This window comes from Electrona antarctica (assembly GCF_951216825.1).
Source record: "Electrona antarctica genome assembly, chromosome: 7".
Classification (NCBI taxonomy): Eukaryota; Metazoa; Chordata; class Actinopteri; order Myctophiformes; family Myctophidae; genus Electrona; species Electrona antarctica.
Genome location: NC_136812.1, coordinates 52,660,910 through 52,686,503, shown reverse-complemented (window position 1 = coordinate 52,686,503; position 25,594 = coordinate 52,660,910). Strand labels below are relative to the sequence as shown.

Below are 25,594 nucleotides of genomic sequence, written 5' to 3'. Positions count from 1 at the left end.
ATCTACAGATCTACAAGCTTGGTGCCGCCCTACGAGCTTGTAGATCTGCTATTTTTCAACGGCTAAAGTATGACATAATGCTTAAAACACCAAAAGGGGTTCCTGTCCTGAAAGGGTTTGTTTTATAGTATAAAGCAGGGGTTCTCAGCGTTTTTGGCTGGGGACCCCCGGAAATGCTTTGGCTCGCGACCCCCGCCCCGCCCCCCTCCCCACCACCAATACAAACTGACTTAAAAAAATAACCAGAAAATATATCATAAATGAATACTGAAACCAGATATAATCATTAAGGAAAGTTTATGCATTCACCACGTACTATGTCAAAAAAAAAATTGGGGACCCCACAAAATAATTTGGCGACCCCCCGAGGGGTCGCAACCCACGGGTTGAGAACCCCTGGTATAAAGCATGCAGTTCTCAATATTATTATTGCAATACAGCGAACGCACGCACGCACGGACGCACACACACACACTGCAACAGCAATAAACAAGCAGTTTACTGCCATAAGTTCATGTACTTTTTCATGCTTCATGCATTTTAAATTGAACTTTTGTTTAATGTGTAATACATGTGTGCGTGCGTGCGTGTGTGTGTGCGTGCATGTGTGTGTGTTTGAGTACATTTGAGTATTTTTTCACCGACTATGAATCATGTTGTGTATTATATTGCTGTATCTCCACAAAAGGCTCATATAGAGGAAAACAGAGATGTGAAACAGAGATAGAGATAGAAATGAGAGACAGATAGAGATAGCGCTGCAGAGCATTTTAAATGTAATACTGCACAGATAGAGGTTAACACCTTCCTGGATCAAATCTCTCTCTCTCTCTCTCTCTCTCTCTCTCTCTCTCTCTCTCTCTCTCTCTCTCTCTCTCTCTCTCTCTCTCTCTCTCTCTCTCTCTCCCCTCTATCCTTTGCATTTCCTTTTATTGAGACAGATTACTGGGCAAGCAGAAAGGGAGAAGCGGAGTGTGTGTGCGTGCGTGCGTGCGTGCACGCGTGCGCGCAAACTGTTAGTGGGAGAGGGGACTGGGTGTGTGTTTTGGGGCATTATGGTCAATGAATTCCCTGAAGACTTAAAGTCCAATATGATCTCAAAATCCCAGTGAAAATGAGATAAAGTGAAGCAGTTAAAACCGAGGGGAGGAAATGGTTCTGGGTTTCCACCTCGCAGTGTGTTGTTCACAGAGCCTCACTGCTCATATTTTGCAGACTTTTGAACCCAAATCCCATTGTGATGTGTCCAAAACACTGGCCATTTTCTTGGACATTGTACCTTAGTGGGGCTTTCTCTAATCGCGTTCGCACAAAGAAAAATAAATCTCATACTTGATCTACAAGCTCACAACATTGTGACGCCTTGTGAACGCAACACGTTTCTAGGCTATTTTCAATGTTTTGGGTCTCGAGCTAAATAAAAAGGTTTGGGAACCACTACTGTGTCATTACTACCAGGGGCCCGTTCCACGAAACTTGGATTAGAGATTAAGCCGGGATTTAACAGATATCCTGGTTTAATATATCCTGGATCAGCGATTAACCGGTTTCATGAAAGCTGGTTAATCTTGCCAGATTAATTTAACCAGTTAACCTGGATATGTTGAGGCTTGATTCGGTTTCATGAAAGTGATGCTACATTAGTTACCATGGAAACTAATGCTTTGGACTTAGCCTGCTCCGGACCAGGCTAACAGCCAGGTTTAACATAATCCTGATGTCTTTACTGTTCATTAAGCAGTCAAACTAATCACAAACCAATGATGTTTTCCACACTTATTCAATTATTATGGGTTTATGTTGCCTTATTGTTATCGGTCTGCATTAAAGGACTAATTTAAGCACTATATAAAATCAAAGAACCAAAATATATAGGCTGCACAACATCATGACAGTTTGTGAGTTTGTAGATCAGCTGCTTTTGGTGAATGTTCCCCAGAATAGGTTTGCTGTCGTACAAGTGCACGGTTAAGAAGAATTATATTATTTTTACATTATATATTATTATTATATTATTAAGAAATATATTATATTATATTATATTATATTATATTATATTATATTATATTATATTATATTATATTATATTATATTATATTATATTATATTATATTATATATTATATAATATTATATTATATTCTTTTGTAAAAGTGAAAACCACTAAATATTACCATTACTCATTGTTTTACAACATATTACCATTGTAACGTTTCAACCACTATTGAACCCATGACCCACAGTTCGCCTGTCTGGACAACAACCCCCTTCCCCAAAGGTAGCTCCTTCAGAGGAGGGAGTTATGGCCAAATATCACAATGCGACAATATCATTATGCTTACAATATTAAGAATTCTGTTTTAAGTTAAAAGTAGTGGTAAAATGTAAACTATATTTTTGGGGTAGTTAATCATTCAGTCTATCCACTATTGAGAGTATGTTCTCTCTTTAAGTACAGCAGCAGTATTTATTTTAGAAGCTTAAGTCCTTGTATCAGTAAGTCTTGAATAGATTAGTAAAGATACTGAGATATACAGAAGGGGGCAGTAATGCAACTATTAAGGATGCAAACTGCCATAATACCCCATGAAGAAGAAGGATCAGTAAATCTGTGTTCCACCGAATGGGTCTAGAGACAAAAAGCCAGGCTGTCTATTCAGCCAGGCTTTATGATCCTGGCTCGCTAAATCCGCCCATTCTAAGCCTCGCTTGGCTTTAGTGGAACGGAATAAACCAGGCTGTAAAGACCAGGATTTAAAAAGCCTGGTTTTGGCCTAAATCCTGGATTAGTTAATCCAAGTTTTGTGGAACAGGCCCCAGGTCACAAACATTTTCTGTTTTTTTGTTGTTGTTGTTGGTAGTCATGGCTGCCAGTTCCCACCTGATGTGTGGGAGTTCTGACTGCTCCAGACCGTATTGAATAACTGCGAGCTTGCATATTGTCTTCAGGCTAGGACTTATGTCTAAGACATACAGGTCATTAGGGGTGTGGTCTCTTCCAAAGAGGATGATACAATCTCCCACCATGCAACAGCACATCCTACACGTCGGAGACGGTCCTTTCCCCTTGGGCTCAACCTTCTTCCAGGAGAATGTCTCTGGACTGAATTTCCACAGATCATTGAAGGCCTGGTAATTGTACTTGAAGGCCTGGTAATTGTACTGGTTGTCCTGGTTACATTTGAAGCCACCAAATACGTACAACTCTCCATTGTAGGTAAAGGCTGAATGACTCCAGCGTCCTTCTGGAAGGAGCTGTACAGAAGGAGTGCTCAGCCAGTGGTTGGTCTCTGTGTCAAACACCCTGAAGGTGTTGCACAAGCCCCCAAATACAAACATCTTTGTCCCGATGATGGTGGCAGAGTGATGGTATGAAACAGGAGGAGTTCCTCTGGTGTTAATTAAAGACCAGACCATTGTGGTGGTGTCCAACTTGGACATGTCATTAGTGAGTCCAGTCTGCGTTAATCCTCCATGAATATACATGCCCTTCCCCAAAACACAGGCTGAGTGGTACGACCTCACCTCTGGAACAGTCCCAGAAACTTGTGGTTTGTACCATCTGTGGGCGTCGACATCAAATGCATGAAGCAGGTTGCAGTACTCGAGGTACTCATTCCCACCCCAGAAGTAGGTGATATCTTCAATCAGCACAGCTGTGTAGCCCCAGCGCCTGGAAGGAATCTCAAGGTGAGGTTCTCCTCTTCCAGGTGTCACTGGGGTCACCTTCCTCCAGAGAAAAGTCAGTGTATTGAAGACGTGCATATCAATCTGATACTTGTTCTTGTCAGTGTTCAATCCAAAGTAGTATAGCTCGTGTCTCACCGCTACAGCAGCATAATCACATTTATCTGGTAATCCTTTCTGATGCAACGTCCAGGAAAACATTTTTAACACAACAGTTAATGGGGAATTGACATAAACCTCTGCTCTGTAGATGAATGAAGAGCTCAAGAGTCAAAGAAAAGGAGAGCCAAAGAAGTACGCTTCTAGATTTTAGAGCTCTTAGAATTTTGGTGGGAATAGTCTTGAAGATAACGGTCTTGAAGATAACAGTCTTGAAGAGTTGAGTCCTGGAGAAGTTGATTCCAACTGCGCTCTCTCTGAGGCTGCAGTGCTTTTTTATCATATTGGCTGGATTGTGTCATTCCCGGCAGACCTTTTTAGGCTCTACGACCACACACCAATGATTTGAGACGCAACAGAACAGTTTTAGCGTTCATTGGAGTGATCTGATATGTCCTGTTACATGTCGGCGCATGTCGTTGCATTGTAAGGGTTGTCCTGATCGGATCGGGTAATCGGAAATCGGGGCCGATCACGTAATTTTCAAATGATCGGAATCGGATCAGGAGACAAAAAACATGATTGGGACATCCCTAGTATCAATATTATATCCATATCATGATTATATTAGACTGGATATTGTCTGTGATTTGGGATATTGTACTATTGTGATATGGCATAAATGTGACTGCATCTGGCAAAAAGGCTCTCATTTCGACCAGAGTGATTTTTCTGTTACAGATTATTAAAGTAGAGAATGCAAGCTTTCATTATGATGTATCATTCAATGAAATTGGAAAATATTTGAAGGAGATGTGACCATTTTAAAATGATTGTACCATTTTACCTAAAGCTGAGAAAGGGCCCTTTGAAAATGTGTTCTATAAAATATAAATGTATCGGATCGGGAAAAATCGGTATCGGAAGATGCTCAAAATCAAATGATCGGAATCGGATCGGGAGCTAAACCACGTGATCGGGACATCCCTAGTCGCAAGTGATTCAATTCAAATGTTGACAGTTTTCTGAAAAACGTATCAGTACTAAATGGTGCATTTATATATCGCCTTTATCCAAAGCGCTTTACATAGATTGTGCATTATTCACCCATTCACACACACATTCATACACCAATGGCGGCTGAAACCATGCAAGGCACCAACCAGCACATAAGGAGCAATTAGGGGTTCAGTGTCTTGCTCAAGGACACTTCGACACTAACTCTGGGGGAGCCCGGGTTCGAACTGGCAACCTTGCGGTTACCATCCAGCCACTCGAACTTTTTCATGTCAATGACCCCAAAAATGATATGTAATTGGCTGCCGAACCCCATCTGAAAATATGTTGTTCCAGGGACCACCCAGAAGCAAAGATATGAGGTCAAAATGTTCGCTGTGGAAGAACATAATTATATTCAAATATTTGTGCCACATTTTCCTGATTTTTCAAAAATAGCAGATCTACAAGCAGCAGCTAAAGTTTAAAATAATGGTTAAAGTGGTGAAAAGCTATTAGGCGACACCGATGCGTCCTCAGGTCTAAATGGGTTAAAGGGTCATTGGTGTGGTCAGAGTTACAGACGCAGAGCCAGCTAGCATAACATTGATAGCCAGTATAGTACATAGAATCAGTACATAGAACCAGATCAGTGGCCTTGTGGTTGAGTGTCCGCCCTGGGACTGGGAGGCTGGGGTTCAATCCCCAGTCGGGTCATACCAAAGACTCTAAAAATGGGACCCAGTGCCTCCCTGCTTGGCACTCAGCATCAAGGGTTGGATTGGGGGTAAGTCCCTGCGACATACTAGCGTCATGTCCAGGGGGTGTACTTGTACATCAAGCTGACTCACGCTACAGAAACAGGAGATAGGCTCCTGCCCTATGGGCCTCATGGCTCGGCAAGGCTACTTATAGTACATAGAAGTGTTGCCAGCTAGATTCTGTTTGCAAGAAACAAGCAACCATGTCTATAGAAATGAGCCAAAAAGAAGCAACTATAGGGCAGGTCGGTCAAACCTAATTGTCTAGTATTGTCTTAGAGCAGTGGTTCTCAAACATTTTCACGTCAAGAGAAAGGACCCCCAATTTTTAAGGGGCGCTAGCCCCTTCTATAAACAGCTTTTGTCCCCACACGTCTCAAGATTTGCCATTGACAATGAACGGAGACATTACGTCAGAATTCCGCTAAACAGGACGTAAATTAAACATCAAAACATTAAACGCCATTGACATCGAAGGGAAAATGTACGTCATATGTATGTAAACGAGCAAATCAGCTAACCAATCACAGGCAACAGGCATTCTGATTGGGCAGTATGAGATAATCCATGATCATGTATGATGGTAAGAGCTAATAATTCCGCTAAATTAAACATCAAAACGTTAAACGCCATTGACATTGAAGTGAATATTTACGTCATATGTAAATGAGCAAATCGACTAACCAATCACATGTTTGTCATGTACCTTATGTAGTAATGTCAAATGTCCGCTAACATAAATTAAATTGATGTACGGTGACAAGAGGGTCCCTCATTTCACACGGGTGTGATTCTTTTACAATCTACTTTACAGAAAAATAATCCCAACATCGCTTATAATAAATGGACAACTCAAATGGACCTTCATAGATCTTTAACTCTTGAGAGTGTAAAATGAAGATCTATTAATTGTACACTCTCAAGAGACGAATAACAGTCTAAGTCCACACTATTGATCCATAATATATAAATGATAGATAAGGGTTCAGGACAACGAGGCCTTTTCGTATAACAGGCAAATCAACATTTGCCTGTTATCTCTCCTAATGGTACCAACATCAAAATCTTATCCAACGACAGCAAAATATAAGTTTTGGGTCTGAGAGAGCTAAATATTATCAAATGCTGGTCCATGGCTCAAAGGCAGAATAAATAATGGGGATGAGAAATAGAGATGTCCCGATACTGTATCGGTATCCGGAAAGTATCGGTATCTGTGAATATGCCACCGTTCCGACACAGGGGTAAGGGGGTTGGCACTATGGCAAGTAAATAACATGTTGGGGCATGTGGAGCTTGCTTTGGAGTTGCCAAAACTGCAAGTGGACATTTGAGTGAGGAGTCTGCTATAAACACGGGCACAACACGAGATATATAGCTATTCACAACACTGGTATCGGTATTCGGTATCAGTATCGGCTAACACAGAAATTGTGGTATTGGGATCGGATCGGAAACTAAATGAGTGTATCGGGACATCCCTAGTTGAAAACCACTGCAGTAACAAGAGTCTTCATTGTCTGTGCGACACTCTTGTATGATCAATACGATTCAATATTAAGGTTTTGATACCTTAGATACTTTTTTGTGATGTGACAATTTTTTTAAGGGGCACTAGCCCCTCCTATATTCAGCTATAGTGTACAATATTGTCCTAACACAAACATGAAATGCCATTGACAACGCATGGGGAATTTACGCCATATGTGTCTGAGCAAATCGGCAATTTTTGTGCCGACACAAACATTAAATGCCATTGACAATGAATGGAGAATTTACGTCATAATAAGTCTACATATTATGTAGACGAGCAAATCGGCTATTTTGGTCCTACACGAAGATTACATTCCCATTGACAATGAATGGATGATAAGACTCTTCTGAAAGGAACAGAACGTGATGTACTGTATGTGTTACAGTAGCCTACAAGTGAGACAAACGGAACGGCGGGTGCCCGTTTTTTCCGACGCTGGATTCCTGATCCCTTTGACCCAAACTTTCCAGCACCCAAAATACTCATATTTGAATCTGGGACCCCCCAGAAACGCAGGCGCACACGCACGCACGCACGCACGCACGCACGCACGCACCCACGGACGCGCACACACACACACACACACGCACGCACACACACACACACTCACATACAGTGGAGGGTAACCTCGTAGGGGCTGTATTGAGTGTTAAACTAATTAGTTTACAAAAAACAGCACCTGGTGATTAATGGGCTGTCAGCAGATTTCTAAGGGTGTTTGCGCGTGCATGTGCATGTGCACGCATGCTGTAGGCCGTGGATTAGACCTTGGGTTCCAACTAATGAATTCATTCCACGGAGTTAATTTCTTTAACATGATTACTTAATTAACTACAAGCCTGGCCAGCACTCGTGTGTGTGCGTGTGTGTGCGTGTGTGTGTGTGTGTGTGTGTGTGTGTGTTTGTGTGCGTGTGCGCGCGTGCGTGCGTGCGTGCATGAGCAGTGACAGTCGGCTATGGGGTACGTGTCTAACACATATCACAAAAACTGAAATTCAGTTTCCCACTGAGAGTCTGTGACAGCTGCTGAAAGTTGGTGTACCATTAACAAACTATATGAAAGTTGGGGTACCATTAACAAACTACACACACGCATTGTTTGGCAAACCAAACAATGCAATTGCAACCACAATGTGCATTGTAAAATATATATCAGTGTGAACAACTTGACATTGAGACAGCTCTACACTGAGAAGCAGTGTACATATATGGGGCTTCCACACTGATGTCAAAATGATGATGTCATCAATAGAATGTAATTCTTGTCTAAAATATGGAGTTCCAAATGGCTCCGGACTGAGCTCTACCTACTCACAACGGGTACTGCACAAGTGCATGGGATAACAGTGAAAGAGAGACTGAGACAGACAGACAGACAGACAGACAGGCAGGCAGGCAGGCAGGCAGGCAGGCAGGCAGGCAGGCAGGCAGGCAGGCAGGCAGGCAGGCAGGCAGACAGACAGAGTGTATCTTTAGCTAATCTTAGTATTATCTGTGGTCACTTGTCACGACAATGGAGACGGCGGAACCCAGACTGATCCTCGTGCTCAGCGGAAAACGCAAATCCGGGAAGGACCACGTGAGCGGTTTGATCGTGGAGCGCCTCGGCGTCGAGGCGTGCCGTGTCCTGCACCTGTCCGGCCCCCTCAAGCAGCAGTACGCCCAGGAGCACGGCCTGGACCTCGCCGGGCTCCTGGGAGCCGGCGAGTACAAGGAGTGGCACCGCGCCGACATGATCCGATGGGGCGAGCGACGCAGAGAACGGGACCCAGGCTTCTTCTGCAGGGCGGCGGTCACCGAGGGCGGCGGCGCCGCTCCCGTGTGGGTGGTCAACGACGCCCGGCGCCCATCGGACCTGCGGTGGTTCCGGCGGGAGTACCCGGGGGTACCCGTCCGGTGCGTCCGAGTGCACGCCTCGCCGCGGACCAGGGCGGGCCGCGGCTGGGTCTTCGTCGACGGGATAGACGACGCAGAATCGGAATGCGGCTTGGACGACGAGGGCGCAGAGTTCGATTGGACGATCAGGAACGACGAGGCGGACGATCGGCCGATGCTGGGCGAACAGCTTCAGCCCGTTCTGTCTCTGGCTGAGGAGGCGGCGGCAGGACACCGCGGTGACGGCCACCCGCTTCTAATGCTATCAACCGATAATCTGAAGTACGTCAAAGTCAATGGCAAATGACGTAAGTGCGTAACTTCATGATAAAAGGTACAACTCACTTCACACAAGTGTGATTTTTGTATTTATGTCAACAACGACCTCAGGTTTGTTGTTTGTTTTTGCACTGGGACACTGTTTCTCAATGTTGGGTCCGGAGCCCGGCACCAGTCCAAATGGATCGTCACAGGTCTGTAACGCAGAGAGTACAATTGGAACTAAATGGACCTGTGTCCTCAGAGATAAATAAACACTAAGGTTTCTAAACTTCGACTCGGGTCCCAGAAATTAAACAGGGTACCACATGGGGTCAAATCAAATGCATATCGAACTCAGCGTCCTTGTAATGAAACGGTGTGAGATTCACCGTTGTCGTCAGATGTAACTTGAGGTCTTCTGTTCGGTTGTCCGCGCCCATAAATGGCCAAATAAGGAGTTCCACACAGCTCCAGACTCGCCTCCAAGATGACGACGACTAGACAATAATGTTAAGTAGGAAAAACGGTGCTATATATTATGACGCAAACCCACGAGGCCATAATTTATTCAAACACCAGATACATATACTAGACTATTCATATTTGGGCATTACCTGCTAACCCAGATCTCCAAATGGTACGGCGTTCTGTACAGCTGCCATTATCTGGTGCCCTTTCCTCTAGAAGGGATATGAGTTGGTGGAGTATCTCGATCGACATACAGACAACCGTGGCCGTCAAGTTACCGATAACGGACATCGCCAGCGGAATGTAATCTCGTACCAAATGGGTTGTGATCTTCTTTTAATAATATACGCGTACGGTAAATAACAGTACGCGTCAGTTTAGCAAAGCTAAATCTGCCAACCTCGTCGCCGGGACGTCCTGGGGAAGACTTATTTTGAAAGCTATGTGGACGTTGGCCGATAACTCTCCCTCTCCCCTGCCCGAGAGGGCCGTCTACGGCTTTGTTCTCTACCTGTGCTCCCGGTCGGCCTTCTTTCTGTACTGCCTGTGGGCCTACGTTCCGGACGAGTGGCTCCACGCGCTGGGCCTCACCTTCCTGCCCGGGAAGTACTGGGCCCTCGCGGTGCCGCTATGCGCTCTGGTCGCGTCGGCGGCGCTGGCGGCGCTGCTGTTTGGCCTCAACGCGTGCAGTACCGCCGCGCTCCACTCGGTGGACAACGTCACCGACGCCTACGCCGAGGCGCAGAGGAGGGACAACAAGAGGGGGGGTGTGGCCAGGCTGAAGGACGTTGACGTCGGCGCCGTGAGCAAAATGCTTCACCTTGTCTCCCGACGAGGTCAGCCATTCTCAACGGTGGGTCCCGGGCCCCCCAGGGGTCATATAGAAAAGGGTTCTAGGGGGTCCACAGCTAAATGATAGGTTAAGAGCCAATTGGACCCTTACAGGTCTGTAACTGGCTTCTGTAAGAGTGTGCAAACGGAACTAAACGGGTCCATTTGGTTCCATGTGTACACTCTTGGATGTATGTGGGGGGAGGGGGAGGGGGGGTCCGTGGCCTAACGCTGCGGGTCCAACCACCGTCCAAAAATATCACCAATGAGGCAGAATGCGCCCTACATACAACTGCTGAATCAATGTGCCCATGTTCATCTTATATGAGAGCTAAAATACATGTCTGTACAGAATTCTGATATGAGTGTGATTAATAATTAATCAAGCAGTCATTATTTTTTGTGTGAGATGTGTTGAGATGCCACACTGTCCACACTGTAGAATCATCAGTTGAACCCCTGGAGGTCAACGCTGGGTGATGTAAGAGTTACCCGTCGTCACAGCAACGGACATTAAGACGCTATATAATGCGGTGCAGGCCAGCCACGACGCAGTCTCTTCATCTGCTGACTTGGACGTTAACCATGTCCACCGCTATGAACTTCGGAACAAAGTCCTTTAAGCCTCGGCCACCCGACAAGGGCTCTTTCCCCCTGGACCATTTCGGGGAATGCACGGCCTTCAAGGAGAAGTTCATGAGATGCCTGCGAGACAACAGCTTCGGCAACGCCAGGTGCCGACTGCAGTCCAAGGAGTACCTGGAGTGCAGGATGGAGAAGCAGCTGATGGCCAGGGAGCCTCTGGAGAGACTGGGCTTCAAGGACCTCACGGAGGACCACAGCTGATGGCCTTGACTGGGCTTCAAGGACCTGATGGAGCAACAGGCCCACCTCTTAGCACTCCACTTCCCTGAGCCTAGAGAGAGGTGTGAAGTAAAACCATGTTGTGGTGCTCTATGGTTCCCAAACTTTTTCATGCCAAGGACCCCCAAAGTGACACTTATTAGCTTGCTGAGGACCCCCAATCGAAAACATACGCCAGGGACCCCCATAAGAGAAGATGTTTACGGCTCTAGCAGTGATTCTCAACCCGTTAAATTTCAAGGACCCCCCAGTTTGACATGCATTAGTCTATGGACCTCCATTTAATGGAACTTCTATCTCTGGTACCCCCAAATTGTATTGTAAAATCAATGTTAATTTAACTCTGAGAGTGTACAAATGGACAATCTCATGGATCCGTTAACGGGTCCATTTGGTTCCATTTGTACACTCTCAGAGTTACAGACCCATAAAGGTCCATTTGGTTCCAAACTATCATTTAGCTGTGGACCCCCTGGGGGTCCCCGGACCCCACTTTGGGAACCACTGCTCTTGTAGGATGAACGTAGAGCGAAACAAAATGGTGGAAGTTGAAGGAGAAATAATGGAGGTTCCGGGAAGACTGGCACTGTGTGGCGGTGAAGAGTAGTTACAGAATGACTGGAGACCTACTGCAGATTCGGTAAGGGAGACAGCTGTAAGAAAGAACTTGCCATGTTTCCGGGATAGAGGGAGAGACGACTGGAACGAGGGAGAGCAGGAAGGCAGACAGAGGGGGAGACGCAGGCGAAGAGAGAGGTGGCGAAGGCTAAGGACTTGTACGGACGGACTTGTCAACCTCTTCGGTTGACAAAGGATACAGATGGAAATGTTCAAAGGGAGAGAAAGTGGGGGATATATAGTGAACAAAGAAAGCTTATCCAGAGGTATGGAAATGTCTCAGAAAGGGATGATGAGCCAGCTGTCGCCACACTGTGGCTTTCATCTGGACCAACATTGGCTGTGATAACAAAATAAATGCCCGGTTCTATACCATCTCATGGACGTCATGAGTCACAATAGAAAAACAAATATACAGCAAATACGTATGACTCCACAAAAAAGAATCCACAAATAAAACAGATTCAAAACTCATACAATACATAATAAAACAAAACCCAATTGGGGAACACTAAGTTAGAATGCAATATAACTTCAACTCAGGATGTACACATTATTAAGTGTAATACCATTTGTAGATGGCCCGCCTCATAAATAACAAACAGGAATCTTATAATAAATCCCTCTTCTTTCTTTCTATATGCATTCCAAGACTCCTGTCTCGAGCACCGTTACTGCATTTCAACGTCCTCCGAGTACTCTTCGATCTTGACATGGACGAACAGCGAGGCTTGAGGGACGTCCGTTCCATCTTCGGACAGTAGATTTATGTGACGATATCCCACTCGAATGCAATCAAACGGAAGGGTGAATTGTCCAATGAAGCCGTTGGTCAAGCCCACCATCTCGTTGTCCTCCACTACGAATCGAACCAGGGCCAGCTCGGGGATGCGGACAACAAAGTCCAGAGTCTCGTTCCACACCGGGTTGAAACCGTTGTTCGAAACGGTGGTGGTCTGCTGCTGCTCCTCGTCCTTCGGCACTCCGTATATCTCCACTCGGACCAGCGGGTCGACGATGGAGCGCTCTTTCACCTTGGGAAGCTGCTGTCCGCTGATCACGCGGATGGACAGGCTGAGCGGATGGTAACTCTCGAAGTCCTCCGGTCTTTCCGGATCGAAGTCAGTGCTCTCGTCTCTCATGAAGTCGGGCTTGAGGACGTAGCCGGAGCCGCCGTTCTGAGCGAAGAGCCCGTCGTTCAGGTCCATCGAGATCCCGGCGGTCTGGAAGTTTAGCGCCACGAGCTGGCATCCCCCGTTCCACATTTCGTGCGGCCTGAAGTTCGAGGAGTCCGTCCTAATGCCCTTGGGGTAGATCCTACTGAGGTGCTTTGTGTTGTGTCGCACAAAATCTGCTCCCTCGTCCTTGACGAGCTTCTTGGCCTTGTTCTCGGAGAAAGATGACATCTCGTAGCATTCGTAGTTCTGGAGAGCGTTCTGGAAACCGCGAAAGGGGACGCTCTTGCAGTACACCACCAGGTCTGACAGCTCGCTGGACAGTGTGGCCGTGGACCTACTGTCACTTTGCTTCCTCTCTTCGCTCTCGCTGTCCCCGTCCTCGGAGGTGTCGTAGTCATCCTCCCCATCGCTGCCTTCGGCAGCTGGCTGGTCATCTTCCTCCAGGCGACCGATTTTCTTGGCTTTCACCAGGATCATACCCTTGAGGTCCTCTGGTGAGGGTAGCTCTTCTGGGACCCCATCCAGTGGGCTATCCAGAAGCTTCTTGCCCAGGATCTCAACCAGATACTGAGCCATGATAGTCTGTTGCTCCACGTTGCAGTGGTTCTCTATCGATATGATGACAGGGAAGTCTGACACCTCGAAGGCATACTCCGCGATCGTGTCGATGACGTCTTTGTAGAGGATCTTGGAGGTCAGGGTGTGACCGTGATAAACCACCGGCTGCCCATCGCTGCCGTCCCAGCAGTCAACTTCTATGCAGCGGCAGCCGCGTTTGAAGGCCTGGATGTAGGCCTCGATGCTGCTCGGCCCCACGAGTTGGTCCGCCATGAGGTAGGTGTTATGGGAGGTGGAGATGAAGTAGTGGCTCAGCGGCTTGTTCATTTCCTGGTAGGGCTCCCGGTAGCGAGGCGTGAAGATGGAGCCATCGTCCTGGGAGAACAGGTACGTCTTGAAGCCGTCTACGGACATGACTTCCTGGTTGTCGTTCTCGTCAGACGGCTTGTAACGCTTGATCAGTTCCTTGGCGTACTCTGCGCTACGTTCCTCTTTCTGCTCCTGGGCGAGGAAGCTCTCCAGCTCCTCAAAGGTTAAAGTGTCTCCGTCTTCGGAATAGTCCTGGAACACACTCCACACCTCGTCCCGCTGGGTGAGCATGCTGTAGAACTGGACAAACTCTTCTTTCTCCAGGCCCGTGCTCGCCGATTTGTCCGCCATGGTGAAGACGCGGAAAGCGTGGTCCTCTTCCATGTCGATGTTCATCATCTTGAGCAGTTTGCAGGTCTCCTTGAACTCTAGCCGCCCGTCTGCGTTCTTGTCAGCCTTCAGAAACCAGTCCATCACCCACTGATCGCGGCTCTCGCTCTCGCCCATTTCCTCTGCCTGTTTGATCAGCGTGCGTATGCCCTGGATCCAGGCCTGGGCCTCCTCCGGCGACTCGGCCACCAGGTCCATGAGCTGTTGGCGACCTCGGAACACCAAGGTGAAACAGAGGTCCTCGGGGAACTCTGCCGCGATGCCCGGCAACGCAAACTGCTCGGACTGGTGGCCCTCCCGCACCGACTCCAGCTCGGCCGCAGAGATGGTAGAATGGCCTCCTTTTCCAAAGAAGCCCTTATTGGAGTGGTACATGATGGTCATGCTGTGTGAGAAGAGACGAAAATGCCTCCTCTTCTTCCAGTAAGACCTCATTTTGATCAGATTGGACCCCGCCATCATCACCTGGAGGTTGTCATCATCTTGCCGATCTGAGACAGTCGGTAGATCCATCGCTATCCTTCACTTGTGTCAATAGGAACTCCCTACGAGCCTGCCGTCGGCCGCCTAGACTGTCCGTAGCTTTACACTGCCAGCGAATGATGCCCATGACCCTTAAGTAGTCTGACAACGGATTCTTACGTCATATTTACATTTAGAATAGTGTACATGTCAGGGTTTGTTTTACTAGTAGGGCTGTCAATCGATTACAATATTTAATCGTGATTAATCACAAGATGTCCATAGTTAATCGTGATTAATCGCACATTTTTCATCCTTTCTAAATCTACCTTAAATCAGTGGTTTTCAAGATTTTTCATATCAAGGTCCATTATTTTTTTTCTGCATTTGAGCCACAGACCATGATGACCATTTGATGACATTTAGCCTTCCAGACCCAAACTAAAGAATTTGTTCACAATTCCAAGCTATATTGATGTTGGTACCATTAGGAGAGTGAACAGGCAAATGTTGATCAAACTAACATGTTTTCTGCATTCTCATTGTGTAGACTTCTTGTAAATTAACTAATGCAGATGCTTAACAATTATTCAACTCTTGAGAGTGTAAAATGGAACCAAATGGACCCGCCACTTGGTTTCATTTTACACTCTCAAGTGTTAAAATGTCTATAAGGGTTAATTTGGTTACCAACTCTCCATCATTTAGCTGGGGACTACTCCACTGGTTCATAACCACTGCTTTTCAAGTTTTTACATGGGAGAATGCTTGCTCTATTGCAAATGCCACGGAAGAGGGAAATAATGTGAAATCATAACCTCAACACGCACGCACGCACGCACGCACGCACGCACACACGCGCACACACACACACACACACACACACACACACACACACACACACACACACACACACACACACACACACACACACACACAGTGTGTGCACAGGGGGGGCTGCCTCCCTCTCTCTCTCTCTCCTGCAAGCACGCACGCACACAGTCAGGCTGCAACATTAGCTTTAGCACTCATTAGCATGGTCTGTGTAGCATCATGCTTTCACAACTAACTGCGAGTTTTGCCCATTTCAAAGAGCTTCTGATCTTATATTGAGCAACTACACTAGCTACACTCCGCACAGGCCGACTGACTGAGGGAATGAGAGAGAGAGAGTGAGAGAGAGAGGGGGGGGGGGGGGGGGTGGGCGTGCATGCATGCATGCATGCGTTCGTTCGATCGCTGGAAATGGGAATGAGTTCATGTCGTCTGGTGTATGTATGTCTACTACCTTTTTTCACTGACGGAAACTGAATAAAGATGACCAAAACTATATGACTAACTAGAACTGCACTCTGTCGAGTGCCTACTTGCTTGTTGCACACAAGTAGGCCATAAATGGCCTACTAGTGCGCAAGCAGAGCGCGCAAGTACTGTCGACCGATACAAACTGTCAAATCTCAGCTTCTCTTTGAAAGAACGATTTAAATATTGAATTATTAGGTTTAGCTATTTGCTACGTAGGCCTACTTTTTGCACGTAAAAAAGTGGTATTATGAAGTATATCGTAATAAAGATGTGGATTAAAGGACCCAATGCCTTCGATGGTGACGTATATCTCGATCAGTGTCAGGTGGATTAAAGGAAATGCCTCTATGTATATGTGTATATGTATATTGTGGCAGCGGTGGCCGAACGGATAGCGGAGCGGTCTTGATACCGGAAGGTTGCCAGTTCGAATCAGCGGTCCGACACGTTAAAATTACCACCGCTGAAGTGCCCTTGAACAAGGCATTGAACCACTACGATGAAATGTTCTATGAGCAGGGCCTGGCTGGAAACAAGTTCTTGAGCTTAGCCCAGATACCCTGGGTAAATATAGTAATCATTTAATTTAATTTCATTTCATTTCATGTAATTTGTAAGTTGATTAGTGGTATACTGTGGTTACTTTTGATGCGTATGCACCGTCCCAGCATATGACGTCAGGGTATAACTGGCGTCATATGCTAGCTCTCAATGATGACGTAATAAAGATGTGGATTAAAGGTCCCAATGCCAGAGTGTAATTGGTTTTCGATGGTGACGTAATGACGATATGTTTTAGTGTCGGGAGGATTAGAGGTAATGCTCCTATGTATACATGTATGTAGTCTGGCACCACTGCCGTATCAGGCACAAGTAGTCATTACGTAATTTGCTGGGACGGTGCATACGCATCGTCCTGGGTGAAACTAGTACTTGCACGCTCTGCTTGCGCAAGTAAATATATTGACAATTTAGTTAACAAATAAAAACTAGACTGAAACGTTGGGGAGGGACCAGTGGAGAAGAGATCCAGTAGAACTAAGACATCTTGCTTGGTTGTGCGGGGGTGTCGTCCCCTTCTCAAAATAAGTGAGCTTGTAGATGATAACTGCCAAAATACATTTTAGTCGACTAAAAACAGTCAAAATGAATCTACCTGGATTACAATCTCTTCCAAACACGAGACGTCATACATTAATTTCACAGACAGAATATCCATTATTGATCCTGATCAATTCAGGTGTCGTCGCCGTTGTTGATACGGCGAGGAACTTTGGAAATCACCGCCACCGTCAACGTTCTCTTCTCGGCCTGCCTCAGATCTTGGGTTGTATACGTATGACGCAGGTGTAACCGACCGCGGCTTCGCACTGTTTGCAGCGGCATCGTTCCTCTCCGGTGTGGACCCGTTGCTGGTGCGTCGTCAGGTTATCTACGGTGTTGAAGCTCTTGCCGCAGCACGTACAGCGGAAGGGTTTCTCCCCGGCGTGCGTGCGCTGGTGCCTCTTCAGAGAGCCCAGCTGACGGAAGGTCTTTCCGCACCGCGTGCAGTAGAAGGGTTTCTCCCCCGTGTGGATGCGCTCGTGCGCCCTCAGAGTGCCCGACTCGTTGAAGCTCTTTCCGCAGTGGCCGCAACGGAAGGGTTTCTCTCCCGTGTGGATGCGAAGGTGGGCCTTCAGGTTTCCCGACTCGACGAAACTCTTGTCGCATGTCGCACAGTAGAAGGGCTTCTCCCCCGTGTGAATGCGCTCGTGTGCCTTCAGGTTGCGTGACTCGTTGAAGCCCTTTCCGCAGTGGCTACACTGGAATGGTTTCTCTCCCGTGTGGATGCGCAGGTGCGCCTTCAGGTTGCTCAGTTTGCTGAAGCTCTTCCCACACTGCTTGCAGTGGAAGGGCCTTTCTTTGGTGTGACTGCGCTGGTGTATGTTCAGAGCGCCCGACTGGCTGAAAGTCTTGTCGCACCGTCTGCATTGGAACGGTTTCTCTCCCGTGTGGATGCGCACGTGCACCTTCAGGTTCACCGACTTGCTGAAACGCCTGCCGCACTGTTCACAGGGGAAGGACTTATTCGCGCCGGCTTGAACGCACTCGGGTCGATCGCGGACACGGCTGGGTCCCTCTCCCGCGTAAGTGCGCCGACGTGTCTTCACGTCTCCCGGATGAGACGTGGCGGTCCCCGTCGACCGCCGATCACCGTGAGATCTCGGTTGGTCGGTGGCGGCGTCACCTTGTGTCTGGCTGGTCACGGCGAGGCTGGCGGCGGTCTTCCGACCGGCTTCCGAGGGGTTTTGTCCGTTCCTCACCTTCTGGTGGTGGACATCAACGTGGCTGCTATTCATGTGTTTCTGGAGGACGATCTGAGACATGGCGGACACAATGGGATCCCTGAAGTCGGGGAAGGATCGGTGCTTTGTTTCCTTGTCAAAGCTGCTTCTATACGCCGAAGGGCAAACCCTGAAGGATCCGGCAGGCCTTTGATTAACGGTGTTTGAATGGTTATGCTATTATTATTATAGTGTGATTACAGGTGGACTGACATTCTGTCAATCCCTCCTTGAAAGGCAGCTCCCGTAGACTACTGTAGGATAGTGGTGGTCTCCCTCGATACTGTCAATTTGCACTCTGTGGCATCCGGTTATAAGCCAGGCTCCCTATAGGCACTCACGTCATCTTAATGATGTCACTATGCCCATCTCTCTCTCTCTCTCTCTCCCTCTCTCTCTCTCATTTTCTGTTTTATAAGATGCGGTAGAGACATGGAGGCTCCTGTTACTGAACAAACACTGCAATGAGTACTATCACAATATATAGCTTTTTAACACTTATTTTAACCGAATAAAATCACTTACCCTACCTTTAAAGGGTTGTATGGTGGTTGGCATCCTTATTTGTTTCATTATCACCTCCTATGTTCATCTGAGTGAGTCTACTCAGAGCATATATAACTAGAACTGCACTCTGTCGAGGGCCTACTTGCCCGCAGAGCGCGCACTAGTGTTGAAAAATGATGATGGTAATTACTTATAAGCTTGTTTGACGTCACACTGGAACACGTCATCGTTACGTCACCGTCAACTATACCCTGGCACTGGTACATATATTTAACACGTCATTATGCTCATGTGTCCATATATGTGTACATGTATATATGTATGTATTTACTTTACTTTTCTGAGTGGTTGGTGGTATAATGTAATCGGCTGGGTCAATTGACACTGAAACGTATCATCATCGTCAACCAATTACCTGGCATTGGTACATAATCTAAATCACGATTCACGGAAAACATACCTGCACGGTCAGCTTCCGTATGTCCGTATGACATCATATCACGACATCATATCACGTCATGGGACATATGCTTCGACATATGCTTCGTAGCATGACAAAAACATACCTGCACGGTCAGCTTGGGGCCAGCGTATGACGTCATAACGTGTGCTGGCCCCAAACATCGCACCTGGCCGAAAACATGACTTGCACGCTCTGCTTGCACAAGTAATTAGTCTGGATGTGTTATCGTCACACTTTATTATTCTTCCGGAGTAACCTATACCTAACTTCCGCTGTGATTGCATAACGTTTGTAGTAGATAATTGGCTGTGTTGTTGGTTACGTAACAAATCTATGTTTTACAATCATAATAAACTCTTTACTGCTATAGACTACAGTACCACTTGTACGTTCCCCCTACGAGACACCATTCAACCACTTCTGTATGCACTTTTGGTCTTCACATAACCTACAATGTGTGAAGTACATTTATATACAGAACATGCATACAAACCCGTCAATCCTTTTCCTTACCTACTGTAGTATGATATGAACCAGCTCAGTGGCCTTGTGGTTAAAGTGTCCGCCCTGAGACTGGGAGGTCGGGGTTCGATCCCCGGCCGGGTCATACCAAAGACTCTAAAAATGGGCCTCCCTGCTTGGCACTCAGCATCAAGGGTTGGTTTGGGAGGTAAGTCCCTGCGACATACTAGCGTCATGTCCAGGTGGTGTACATGTACATCAAGCTGCCTCACGCTACAGAAACAGGAGATACGTAGGCTCCTGCCCTATGGGCCTCATGGCTCGGCAAGGCTACTTACTAGTATGATATATCTTTGCCATTGTGTTGTCGACCCAAACACACTCCTTCTTAGAGTCCAGCAGGCCGTGGACGGTGGGTTTGAACACAGCCGGGGGGGGTTACGATGACCTTATAGTTGTTGAAACCGGGAAGGGTGTGGCAAACAGGTGGTTCGTGGAAGAGGTGTGCCAGGATGTTGACGCCAGATATTCCTTGCCACTCTGGGCAGCATCCGGCATGATGCTCATGAGCTCGGGAGGTCAGAGGAGGAGGTGAGGCGATGACGGTGGAACGATACACGTTGTTCTCAAAACTGTAACCAAAGTCTTGCCCGTATCTCTGCTCCAGCAGTGGAAGCTCTGACCAGCTGGTGAGAGACTGCAGTGATTGTTGTCCTTTTTCTGTTTTGTATGTGTCCTCCGGAGTAACCTACATAACTTCCGCTGTGATTGGCCGAGCTTTGCATAACGTTTGTAGTAGCTAATTGGCTGTTGTTGGTTACGTAACCAATCTATGTTTTACAATCGTTTATAAAGACCTTCCCTTGCATGGGGCAGAAGACAAACTATTCAAGCGTAAAAACGTGATTTTTAGGGGATATATCCCCTCCGACTTACTTACACATGATCACAGGGGTAACGTGACATTGTAATTGGCTGACAATATTAGTGGGAGAGCGACTGCGGCAACCACACTTTCAAAATTGAGACTTTTATGAATCCAAATATAATCCATAATGAAAATCATATTGAAATAAAATTAGATAATTATATAATAAACCACTTTACCATGGCAACATAACCATAAACAAACCGCATCAACATGACAACATAACCATAAACAACCACATCACCATGACAACATAGCCATAACCAAACCACCACCATGACAACATAACCATAAACAAACCACATCACCATGACAACATAGCCATAAACAAACCACATCACCATGACAACATAACCATAAACAAACCACATCACCATGACAACATAGCCATAAACAAACCGCATCACCATGACAACATAACCATAAACAAACCACATCACCATGACAACATAGCCATAAACAAACCACAAACCACCTTTAATGCCCAAAAAGGTCACTCACACGCACACACAGAACGTTTGTTTACGACACCTGAGCAATTTGCCATGGCAACAGTTTGTGTTGTTGGGCAACAGTTGTTGAACAGAGCCCAGCTGTGATGTCAGAGGCCACAGAGCTGTGTTGTCAGAGTCCTCGGATAAAAGGATTGAACGTGTCTTCAGAATTCACTTTTCACACTTCAGGAGCTTCAAAATAACTGATCATCAGCTTCAGACAAACCACTAAAGAATGGCATCTTCCTCCTTCGATGCGAGCAGCAGCAGTAGTTACACCTATGAGGACTACAAGGAGACTGCAGACTGGCTGCTGGCCCGCACAGAGCAGCGCCCCCGCGTGGCCATCATCTGCGGCTCGGGGCTGGGCGGCCTGGCCGACCTGCTGGACAAGAGGAACGTCTTCCCGTACGGGGACATCCCCGGCTTCCCCCAGAGCACGGTGCCGGGCCACGCCGGTCGGCTGGTGTTCGGCGAGCTGAGCGGCCGCCCGTGCGTGTGCATGCAGGGACGCTTCCACTTCTACGAGGGCTACGGCGCGCACACCACGGCGTACCCCGTGCGCGTCTTCTCCCTGCTGGGCGTGGAGACGCTGGTGGTGACCAACGCGGCCGGAGGCCTCAACGGCCGCTTCGACCCGGGCGACGTCATGCTCATCAGGGACCACATCAACATGCCGGGCCTGGCCGGCGAGACGCCGCTGCGCGGCCCCAACGACCAGAGGTTCGGGCCGCGCTTCCCCGCCATGTCGGACGCCTACGACCGCGAGCTGAGCGCCCTGGCCCGGCGGACGGCCGAGGAGCAGGGCCTCGGTGGCGGCTCCCTGCGGGAGGGCGTGTACTGCTTCGTGGGCGGGCCGTCCTACGAGACCGTCGCCGAGTGCAAGCTGCTGCGGCTGCTGGGGGCGGACGCCGTGGGGATGAGCACGGTGCCGGAGGTGCTGGTGGCGCGCCACTGCGGCCTGCGCGTGCTGGGCCTGTCCCTCATCACCAACAAGGTGGTGAGCGACTACGCCAGCGAGGAGGCGGCCAACCACCAGGAGGTGCTGGAGACCACCCGCCTGCGGTCCCAGGACCTCCAGAGGCTCGTCAGCCACGTCATAGCCAAGATTTAGAGACAATGTTGATGCGTGCAAAATACTATTAGGATTATGCATTCAACCGAAAATGTACAGGAGCAGGTGCTGACTCATTAGATGAAGACAATTTACAGATTTGTTAAAGTAGGCCTGGACTGAACACCGGGTGAAGTCGGGACTTCTCGATGGCCTGCTTATCTACAGTATGTGTGTTGTGTATGTATGTATATTATATGTAAATAATAATAATAATAATAATAAAACCTTTTTTGTTTCCTACATTTTGTTTTTAATTAACAAACATATTCCAAACACATTCTCCAAAAAAGTTTTCATGAATCAATACCAAATTAAATGATTATTCGAAGTAATGTCCTGAATAAATACAAGGAAAATCTAAGAAATTCCATAAATTAGAAAACACATTTAAGAAGTAGTGAAAATAGCCGATCTACAAGCTCACAACGCAGGGCGAAGCTACACGTTGTGAGCTTATTTCAGTACGATAATTAGTGCAGCATAGCATAACACATGGAGAAGTATGTTTTCAAAGCGATTTTAGGTTGTGCGTAGGCGTAGCTTAGCAAGAGCCTCCCAATTGATTGATTGATTGATTGAAAAGTTTATTAGACAGCATGTAAAAACAGCAACACACTCAGTCCAAAAGGGACGGCAAAAAAAAAAGTCCTTGCAGTCTTCTTTCCATTTAGGCCCTATGCAATGAATTCATAGACATGACATGAACATTAACAACTAGGGCCGGGACTTTAACGCGTTAATTGAGATTAATTAACTACAGAAAAATTAACGCGTTAAAAAAATTAACGCATTTTAATCGCACTATTTTTTTCACCGCGGAACGTTGTCACTGGACAGTTTTCAGATGGACCGGCGCACCACCCAGTTCACCGAGTGAAGTGTCCGTTGTTACAGGGAGTGGAAACCACCCCCCTTTAGAATGGTATGCCCCAGCAGCATTGGGGGAACAATAACACCACCAGACAGTTCACCAGACCGGGGGAAGCCGCTGAGATCACTTTGCTTGTCCCCGTGGATTGGAAATAGGATTTAAAAGGCTATCCGATGATAGCGTGGATTACAGCACAGTTGTGTGCAATTATTCAATAAAGAATTCGCATATCACCGAAGACCGCACCTCGTCAAGCCTCCAGTATCGGCTCGATGCGAAACATGTTGCATGTTGCCTAGCCTGGAAGCTAACGTCAACAACAGTAGCTCTGGTCCTTAGCTTAGTTAGGACTCAGGAGGAGTTCTATGGTACTTAATTTGATCCTTTCCCCTCACACCCACGGAAGTGCAGGCTGTGCAGCCCCTCGTTTTTAGCACAAAAAATATGTGAAAGCCTACTTTCCTCCTTCTAACACTATGGATCAGAGCTAACGTTATTCCAACTACCAGTAGCAATTCAAGGACCCGACCATGACCAGACATGGTTTCTAACTAAACGGTTATGGCCAAATAAAATGTAAAATCTGTTAATGGCTGTTACTGTATGTCCACGGAAGAAACACAGAGGTGCTTTCTTATGGTCATGTCACATATTTGCTGCACCAAGCCCCCCCCCCCAACCCTGTGGAATGCATTCCCCAAACTCTCAGAAACATGCCCCCACCATCCAAACCTTCAATATTGCTTTCCCCAGCTATTTCATCTATTTCATTCCTTAGTGTTTTTCCTCTAATAAAGTTGTTTTTGATTTATCATGTCCCCCTTGTAAAGCATTTTTGGGTACTCAGAAAAGCTCTATATAAATTATTAAATTTGAGATATTATTATAATTTATTACCCCTATTATTACTACAAAAACAATGTTTTATTGCTTAAACTTATGTATTCACTATTCATTGATTCACTAGTATACCAAAATCCATTTAAAAAAATAGCTTTCTCACTGTTCTCGGGTCAAATAATGATATGCGATTAAAATGCGATTAATCGAGATTAATTAACTACAAAGCCTCTGATTAATTAGATTAAAATTTTTAATCGAGTCCCAGCTCTATTAACAACATAATTCAATATCACAGGGGGAAAAAACACATTATATGTACAGGGAGTGGAAAGGTGATCATTTCCTCTCCCTTGGGCCTGCTTTAAAGGTGGATTTGCAGGCCTGTTTTAAAAGAAGAACTGCATTATTTGGAGGTAGGGGATCAGGGCATATTCCACTCCTGGGTGGCAGTGCTGTAGAAGGAGAATTTACCCATAGGCCTATTTGTTTTGAAAGTGGGTGGTACCAGATTGTTGTTCTGGCTCCGTCTAGTATTGTGGCTGTGGGTGTTGCTGACTCTTTTTTTTAGGTAGTTAACACTCCCAACGCGGATCGCGTATCAATACGTTATCAATTAATCAAACGTCGGGTGCGGATCACGTATCAATACGTTTCAATCACTTTTTTATAGCATACTTTCATTCATCTTTTTACCCACCCGGACAATGAAGAACCATCGCCCTATCATTGCTGCTTAGTCCAGCTCACGTGATCAGAAAAAAAAACAAAAAACAAAAAAACCCCTCCCCTCCTGAAAACAGGAGGGCGGGCCGCTTTACGTGTAGAAAGAAGCCAGTGTAATGGCTGCGCCCATGCCGATCTAGTCTGTGTTTGAAAAGAATCAAATTTCACCTAACCTCGCCTCACCAGGCTTTCCACCTCGGACATTTGATTCCCCCCTCCCCTCCTGTTTCTCCAGGAGGAGGATCTTGCGAGGGGGTACATGCTCTCCTCTGTCTCTCGGAAAAAAACATGACGAACGCTGAACGGAACGCTGCCTGAACACATATGCACCAGATCGGCATTGCAATGCAACGTCTGCAACACACATGGACAGATGCATGTTTCCTTCTTCATACTGTAGCGACCAAACGATCCCCGAGCCTACAATACTACGAACTAACCACAGTATCGAGGGGCCGCCACGACAAGACAGTGTTCCGTTGGTGGATCACGTATCGCCATGCAGAGCCGTCATAATCGGAGATCGCTCAGACGTGTGATTGTAACGCTTTTTTATTCATTATAATTGTAGTGATAAGACCGCAATGAACGCGTCGGGGACGTAATCGACCCGGGTGTAATGTATAACGAACTTTTCCGCGACCTAAACCGTGGTGTTGTCATCTGT

The 25,594-nt window shown here is 46.8% G+C and overlaps 5 protein-coding genes across 5 annotated transcripts; 4 read left to right on the top strand and 1 right to left on the bottom strand.

Moving 5' to 3' along the window:
• Positions 1-8,589: 8,589 nt before the first annotated feature.
• On the top strand, positions 8,590-9,258 carry LOC306926338 (phosphomevalonate kinase-like; the record flags this gene model as incomplete). The annotated part of the gene is made up of 1 exon (XM_079505602.1): positions 8,590-9,258. One exon carries the CDS (start codon positions 8,590-8,592, stop codon positions 9,256-9,258), a length of 669 nt encoding a protein of 222 aa, XP_079361728.1.
• An 864-nt stretch (positions 9,259-10,122) lies between these two features.
• On the top strand, positions 10,123-10,991 carry LOC306926336 (phosphatidylinositol N-acetylglucosaminyltransferase subunit P-like; the record flags this gene model as incomplete). Its single annotated transcript, XM_079505600.1, has 2 exons — positions 10,123-10,516; positions 10,954-10,991. The coding sequence occupies 2 exons, from the start codon at positions 10,123-10,125 to the stop codon at positions 10,989-10,991; spliced, it is 432 nt and encodes a 143-aa protein (XP_079361726.1).
• A 105-nt stretch (positions 10,992-11,096) lies between these two features.
• LOC306926335 (cytochrome c oxidase assembly protein COX19-like) lies at positions 11,097-11,357 on the top strand (the record flags this gene model as incomplete). The annotated part of the gene is made up of 1 exon (XM_079505599.1): positions 11,097-11,357. One exon carries the CDS (start codon positions 11,097-11,099, stop codon positions 11,355-11,357), a length of 261 nt encoding a protein of 86 aa, XP_079361725.1.
• A 1,307-nt stretch (positions 11,358-12,664) lies between these two features.
• LOC306926334 (1-phosphatidylinositol 4,5-bisphosphate phosphodiesterase delta-4-like) lies at positions 12,665-14,941 on the bottom strand (the record flags this gene model as incomplete). The annotated part of the gene is made up of 1 exon (XM_079505598.1): positions 12,665-14,941. One exon carries the CDS (start codon positions 14,939-14,941, stop codon positions 12,665-12,667), a length of 2,277 nt encoding a protein of 758 aa, XP_079361724.1.
• Positions 14,942-21,608: 6,667 nt separating this feature from the next.
• Positions 21,609-22,487, top strand: LOC306926333 (purine nucleoside phosphorylase-like; the record flags this gene model as incomplete). The annotated part of the gene is made up of 1 exon (XM_079505597.1): positions 21,609-22,487. The coding sequence occupies one exon, from the start codon at positions 21,609-21,611 to the stop codon at positions 22,485-22,487; it is 879 nt and encodes a 292-aa protein (XP_079361723.1).
• Positions 22,488-25,594: the final 3,107 nt, after the last annotated feature.